Genomic DNA, 7,908 nt, shown 5'->3' on the forward strand with positions numbered 1-7,908 from the left:
CACAGTGGTTAAGTGCTGTTCACAGTGGGTAAGTGCAGTTCACAGTGGGTAAGTGCAGTTCACAGTGGTTAAGTGCATTTCACAGTGGTTAAGTGCAGTTCACAGTGGTTAAGTGCAGTTCACAGTGGTTAAGTGCAGTTCCCAGTGGGTAAGTGCAGTTCACAGTGGTTAAGTGCAGTCCACAGTGGTTAAGTGCAGTTCACAGTGGTTAAGTGCAGTTCACAGTGGTTAAGTGCAGTTCACAGTGGTTAAGTGCAGTTCACAGTGGTTAAGTGCAGTTCACAGTGGGTAAGTGCAGTTCACAGTGGTTAAGTGCAGTTCACAGTGGTTAAGTGCAGTTCACAGTGGGTAAGTGCAGTTCACAGTGGTTAAGTGCAGTTCACAGTGGTTAAGTGCAGTTCACAGTGGTTAAGTGCAGTGCACAGTGGTTAAGTGCAGTTCACTGTGGGTAAGTGCAGTTCACTGTGGGTAAGTGCAGTTCACAGTGGTTAAGTGCAGTTCACAGTGGTTAAGTGCAGTTCACAGTGGTAAAGTGCAGTTCACAGTGGTTAAGTGCAGTTCACAGTGGTTAAGTGCAGTGCACAGTGAGTAAGTGCAGTTCACTGTGGTTAAGTGCAGTTCACTGTGGGTAAGTGCAGTTCACTGTGGGTAAGTGCAGTTCACTGTGGGTAAGTGCAGTTCACAGTGGTTAAGTGCTGTTCACTGTGGGTAAGTAAAGTTCACTGTGCATTGGCTCACTGGCTCACTGCTTTCTTTTTTTCAATTAGTATAATTGTTGCCTTCTTTTTTGATTTATTAAATCAGGTAAGTCATTGAGGGACACATTGTTGTTTACAATAAATAACCTGACCAAGATAAGAGTAGATACAAGAATAACTGTTATTTTGTCTTACCAGTAGAATGCCACTCGTTCACCAAGGTTCTTGTCCTTCACGTTCCTGTCCAGGAGGTTGTAACACATGTTAGTTGTGGCTCCCTCCATGCATTTCACATAGATGTTTCCTTTGGTCACGTCGAAGTTATACTGCAGAATCTGACCCGTAGGAGGTTTCTTCCAATAGAAATCACTAGCGACCTCTTTCCAGAATACTGCCCAAGAAAAAAAAAAAACATTTAGATGTTGTTTGGAGCACACCCACATATACACCCACATATACGCACACACACACACACACACACACGCACACACGCACGCACGCACGCACGCACGCACGCACACACACGCACGCACGCACGCACGCACGCACACACACACACGCGCACGCACGCACGCACGCACGCACACACACACACACACACACACAACCAAGCTATTGCAGATGAGTCATGTGCATAGGGCATACACACACAAAGTTTGAGTTATTCTGCTAGCAACAAGCACACGCACGGCTAACATCCTTCCTTAACCTACCGTCTTACTTCCTTATCAACCTACCGTCTTACTTCCTTCTTAATAACCTACCGACTTACTTCCTTATTAACCTACCGTCTTACTTCCTTCTTAACCTACCATCTTACTTCCTTCTTAACCTACCGTCTTACTTCCTTCTTAACCTACCATCTTACTTCCTTCTTAACCTACCGTCTTACTTCCTTCTTAGCCTACCATCTTACTTCCTTCTTAACTTACCGTCTTACTTCCTTATTAGCCTACCGTCTTACTTCCTTATTAACCTACCATCTACTTCCTTATTAACCTACCGTCTTACTTCCTTATTAACCTACCGTCTTACTTCCTTATTAACCTACCGTCTACTTCCTTATTAACCTACCGTCTTACTTCCTTATTAACCTACCGTCTTACTTCCTTATTAACCTACCGTCTTACTTCCTTATTAACCTACCGTCTTACTTCCTTCTTAACCTACCGTCTTACTTCCTTATTAACCTACCGTCTACTTCCTTATTAACCTACCGTCTACTTCCTTATTAACCTACCGTCTTACTTCCTTCTTAACCTACCGTCTTACTTCCTTATTAACCTACCGTCTACTTCCTTATTAACCTAACGTCTTACTTCCTTATTAACCTACCGTCTTACTTCCTTATTAACCTACCGTCTACTTCCTTATTAACCTACCGTCTACTTCCTTATTAACCTACCGTCTACTTCCTTATTAACCTACCGTCTACTTCCTTATTAACCTACCGTCTACTTCCTTATTAACCTACCGTCTACTTCCTTATTAACCTACCGTCTACTTCCTTATTAACCTACCATCTTACTTCCTTATTAACCTACCGTCTACTTCCTTATTAACCTACCGTCTTACTTCCTTATTAACCTACCGTCTTACTTCCTTCTTAACCTACCGTCTTACTTCCTTATTAACCTACCGTCTACTTCCTTATTAACCTACCGTCTTACTTCCTTATTAACCTACCGTCTTACTTCCTTATTAACCTGCCGTCTTACTTCCTTATTAACCTACCGTCTACTTCCTTATTAACCTACCGTCTTACTTCCTTATTAACCTGCCGTCTTACTTCCTTATTAACCTACCGTCTTACTTCCTTATTAACCTGCCGTCTTACTTCCTTATTAACCTACCGTCTTACTTCCTTATTAACCTACCGTCTACTTCCTTATTAACCTATCGTCTACTTCCTTATTAACCTACCGTCTTACTTCCTTCTTAACCTACCGTCTTACTTCCTTATTAACCTACCGTCTACTTCCTTATTAACCTACCGTCTTACTTCCTTATTAACCTACCGTCTACTTCCTTATTAACCTATCGTCTACTTCCTTATTAACCTACCGTCTTACTTCCTTCTTAACCTACCGTCTTACTTCCTTCTTAACCTACCGTCTACTTCCTTATTAACCTACCGTCTACTTCCTTATTAACCTACCGTCTTACTTCCTTATTAACCTGCCGTCTTACTTCCTTATTAACCTACCGTCTACTTCCTTATTAACCTACCGTCTTACTTCCTTATTAACCTGCCGACTTACTTCCTTATTAACCTACCGTCTACTTCCTTATTAACCTGCCGTCTTACTTCCTTATTAACCTGCCGTCTTACTTCCTTATTAACCTACCGTCTTACTTCCTTATTAACCTACCATATACTTCCTTATTAACCTACCGTCTACTTCCTTATTAACCTACCGTCCGGCTCCTCAATAGACTTCTTGTAAAGTTCCAGATAACACCTGAAGTCAGGTACATGAGCATCCTTCTGCAGACCCTCCGGAGGATGATACATCTTGTCCTCTGCGTGTTGAGAGCCAGGGACCACCATCGTTTAAAGACAGACAGACGTACTTTAGATAGATCTGTTTGAGTGCGAGAGAGAGAGAGAGAGTGCGAGAGAGAGATCCAGCCAGTCTGCTTATCTGATCTGCCTATCCTCCAAGGCTAGAGGGGAGAGGTGAGACAGACACTGACAACAGTAGGGATTCAGCCATTGGACAAAGACACTGAGCCTGTGCTCTGGCCACACCCCTAATACCAGGTTATGTGTTGAATCCACATGCTTACTGCCAGAGGAGCCAATCAAAATGCTTAAAATGGCACTCCCACCTTTTCATTGGCTGATCGGGTCCTGGTCCGTTTATCGGATTATTTTCCAAGCGTTGTGTAAGAGGAGGAAAACATTGGTATGCAGGGGGGAATGCTGGGCTGGGCTGATCGACAGGCAGATAGACAGGGGGGAATGCTGGGCTGGGCTGATCGACAGGCAGATAGACAAGCAGACAGACAGACAGACAGACAGACAGACAGAACAGACGGTACAAGGAGGGCAGTGTATTCTGTATTCCTGGATAAAGGAAAACACAATCTCCCTCTCACTCTCCCTGTCCACCTCCCTCCCTCTCACTCTCCCTGTCCACCTCCCTCCCTCTCTCTCTCCCTGTCCACCTCCCTCCCTCTCTCTCTCCCTGTCCACCTCCCTCCCTCTCACTCTCCCTGTCCACCTCCCTCCCTCTCTCTCTCTCCCTGTCCACCTCCCTCCCTCTCTCTCTCCCTGTCCACCTCCCCCCCTCTCTCCCTGTCCACCTCCCTCTCTCTCTCTCTCCCTGTCCACCTCCCTCCCCTCTCTCTCTCCCTGTCCACCTCCCTCCCCCTCTCTCTCCCTGTCCACCTCCCTCCCTCCCTCTCTCTCTCCCTGTCCACCTCCTTCCCCCTCTCTCTCCCTGTCCACCTCCCTCCCTCTCTCTCTCCCTGTCCACCTCCCTCCCTCCCTCTCTCTCCCTGTCCACCTCCCTCCCTCTCTCTCTCCCTGTCCACCTCCCTCCTCCTCTCTCTCCCTGTCCACCTCCCTCCCTCCCTCTCTCTCCCTGTCCACCTCCCTCCCTCTCTCTCTCCCTGTCCACCTCCCTCCCCCTCTCTCTCCCTGTCCACCTCTCTCCCTCTCTCTCTCCCTGTCCACCTCCCTCCTCCTCTCTCTCCCTGTCCACCTCCCTCCCTCCCTCTCTCTCCCTGTCCACCTCCCTCCCTCTCTCTCTCCCTGTCCACCTCCCTCCCCCTCTCTCTCCCTGTCCACCTCTCTCCCTCTCTCTCTCCCTGTCCACCTCCCTCCCTCTCTCTCTCCCTGTCCACCTCCCTCCCTCTCTCTCTCCCTGTCCACCTCCCTCCCTCTCTCTCTCCCTGTCCACCTCCCTCCCTCTCTCTCTCTCCCTGTCCACCTCCCTCCCTCTCTCTCTCCCTGTCCACCTCCCCCCCTCTCTCCCTGTCCACCTCCCTCTCTCTCTCTCTCTCTCCCTGTCCACCTCCCTCCCCTCTCTCTCTCCCTGTCCACCTCCCTCCCCCTCTCTCTCCCTGTCCACCTCCCTCCCTCCCTCTCTCTCTCCCTGTCCACCTCCTTCCCCCTCTCTCTCCCTGTCCACCTCCCTCCCTCTCTCTCTCCCTGTCCACCTCCCTCCCTCCCTCTCTCTCCCTGTCCACCTCCCTCCCTCTCTCTCTCCCTGTCCACCTCCCTCCTCCTCTCTCTCCCTGTCCACCTCCCTCCCTCCCTCTCTCTCCCTGTCCACCTCCCTCCCTCTCTCTCTCCCTGTCCACCTCCCTCCCCCTCTCTCTCCCTGTCCACCTCTCTCCCTCTCTCTCTCCCTGTCCACCTCCCTCCCTCTCTCTCTCCCTGTCCACCTCCCTCCCTCTCACTCTCCCTGTCCACCTCCCTCCCTCTCACTCTCCCTGTCCACCTCCCTCCCTCTCTCCCTGTCCACCTCCCCCTCTCTCCCTGTCCACCTCCCTCCCCCTCTCTCTCCCTGTCCACCTCCCTCCCCCTCTCTCTCCCTGTCCACCTCCCTCCCTCTCTCTCTCCCTGTCCACCTCCCTCCCTCTCTCTCTCCCTGTCCACCTCCCTCCCCCTCTCTCTCCCTGTCCACCTCCCTCCCTCTCTCTCTCCCTGTCCACCTCCCTCCCTCTCTCTCTCCCTGTCCACCTCCCTTCCTCTCACTCTCCCTGTCCACCTCCCTCCCTCTCTCTCTCCCTGTCCACCTCCCTCCCTCTCTCTCTCCCTGTCCACCTCCCTTCCTCTCACTCTCCCTGTCCACCTCCCTCCCTCTCTCTCTCCCTGTCCACCTCCCTCCCCCTCTCTCTCCCTGTCCACCTCCCTCCCTCTCTCTCTCCCTGTCCACCACCTTCCCCCTCTCTCTCCCTGTCCACCTCCCTCCCTCTCTCTCTCCCTGTCCACCAACCTCCCTCACTCTCTCTCTCTCACTCCCTGTCCACCTCCCTCCCTCTCTCTCTCCCTGTCCACCAACCTCCCTCCCTCTCTCTCTCCCTGTCCACCTCCCTCCCTCTCTCTCTCCCTGTCCACCTCCCCCCTCTCTCTCCCTGTCCACCTCCCTCTCTCTCTCTCTACCTGTACTCCTCCCTCCCCCCTCTCTCCCTGTCCACCTCCCTCCCCCTCTCTCTCCCTGTCCTCCTCCCTCTCTCTCTCACTCCCTGTCCACCTCCCTCTCTCTCTCACTCCCTGTCCACCTCCCTGCCCCTCTCTCTCCCTGTCCACCTCCCTCTCACTCTCACTCCCTGTCCACCTCCCTCCCTCCCTCGCTCCCTGTCCACCTCTCTCCCTCTCTCTCTCCCTGTCCACCTCCCTCCCTTCCCTCTCTCTCTCCCTGTCCACCTCCCTCCCCCTCTCTCTCCCTGTCCACCTCCCTCCCCCTTTCTCTCCTTGTCCACCAACCTCCCTCCCCCTCTCTCTCCCTGTCCACCTCCCTCTCTATCTCACTCCCTGTCCACCTCCCTCCCTCTCTCTCTCCCTGTCCACCTCCCTCCCCCTCTCTCTCCCTGTCCACCTCCCTCCCCCTTTCTCTCCCTGTCCACCAACCTCCATCCCCCTCTCTCTCCCTGTCCACCTCCCTCTCTATCTCACTCCCTGTCCACCTCCCTCCCTCTCTCCCTGTCCAACCTCCCTCCCCCTCTCTCTCCCTGTCCACCTCCCTCCCCCTTTCTCTCCCTGTCCACCAACCTCCCTCCCCCTCTCTCTCCCTGTCCACCTCCCTCTCTATCTCACTCCCTGTCCACCTCCCTCCCCCTTTCTCTCCCTGTCCACCAACCTCCCTCCCCCTCTCTCTCCCTGTCCACCTCCCTCTCTATCTCACTCCCTGTCCACCTCCATCCCCCTCTCTCTCCCTGTCCACCTCCCTCTCTCTCTCCCTGTCCACCTCCCCCTCTCTCTCACTCCCCGTCCACCAACCTCCCTCTCTCTCTCACTCCCTGTCCACCAACCTCCCTCTCTCTCTCACTCCCTGTCCACAAACTTCCCTCCCTCTCTCTCCTTTTTACACCAATCTCCGTCTCTCTCTCTCCCTGTCGACCTTCCTCCCCCTCTCTCTCCCTGTCCACCAACCTCCCTCTCTCACTCCCTGTACACCAACCTACCTCCCTCTCTCACTTCCTATCCACCAACCTTCCTCTCTTTCTCTCTCTCTCTCTCCCTGTCCACCAACCTCTCTCTCTCTCTCTCTCTCTCTCTCTCTTTCTCTCTCCCTGTCCACCAACCTCTCTCTCTCTCTCTCTATAGAACACAATAACAATATAGAACACTATAACACTATAACAATATAGAACACTATAACAATATAGAACACTATAACAATATAGAACACTATAACACTATAACAATATAGAACACTATAAAAATATAGAACACTATAACAATATAGAACACTATAATAATATAGAACACTATAACACTATAACAATATAGAACACTATTACACTATAACAATATAGAACACTATAACAATATAGAACACTATAATAATATAGAACACTATAAAACTATAACAATATAGAACACTATAACAATATAGAACACTATAATAATATAGAACACTATAACACTATAACAATATAGAACACTATAACACTATAACAATATAGAACACTATAACAATATAGAACACTATAAGTCTATAACAATATAGAACACTATAACACTATAACAATATAGAACACTATAACACTATAACAACATAGAACACTATAACAATATAGAACACTATAATAATATAGAACACTATAACACTATAACAATATAGAACACTATAACAATATAGAACACTATAATAATATAGAACACTATAACACTATAACAATATAGAACACTATAACAATATAGAACACTATAACACTATAAAACTAGAACACCATAACAATATAGAACACTATAACACTATAACAATATAGAACACTATAACAATATAAAACACTATAATAATATAGAACACTATAACACTATAACAACATAGAACACTATAACAATATAGAACACTATAATAATATAGAACACTATAACACTATAGAACACTATAACAATATAGAACACTATAACAATATAGAACACTATAACAATATAGAGCACTATAATAATATAGAACACTATAACAATATAGAACACTATAACAATATAGAACACTATAACAATATAGAACACTATAACACTATAACA

General features: G+C 48.9%; 1 protein-coding gene across 1 annotated transcript in view; it reads right to left on the minus strand.

The window, feature by feature from the left end:
* The window catches only part of LOC139375783 (acetyl-coenzyme A synthetase, cytoplasmic-like), a 34,080-nt gene extending 30,726 nt beyond the window's left edge, over nucleotides 1-3,354 (minus strand). Inside the window, exons 1-2 of the mRNA XM_071117626.1 lie at nucleotides 3,117-3,354; nucleotides 894-1,089 (exon numbers count right to left, since the gene is read on the minus strand). Of these exons, the coding sequence (XP_070973727.1) occupies nucleotides 894-1,089; nucleotides 3,117-3,249 (329 nt within the window). The 5' untranslated portion in view covers nucleotides 3,250-3,354. The remainder of the gene's footprint in view (nucleotides 1-893; nucleotides 1,090-3,116) is intronic.
* Nucleotides 3,355-7,908: the final 4,554 nt, after the last annotated feature.

Source organism: Oncorhynchus clarkii, chromosome 20, assembly GCF_045791955.1.
Source record: "Oncorhynchus clarkii lewisi isolate Uvic-CL-2024 chromosome 20, UVic_Ocla_1.0, whole genome shotgun sequence".
Classification (NCBI taxonomy): Eukaryota; Metazoa; Chordata; class Actinopteri; order Salmoniformes; family Salmonidae; genus Oncorhynchus; species Oncorhynchus clarkii.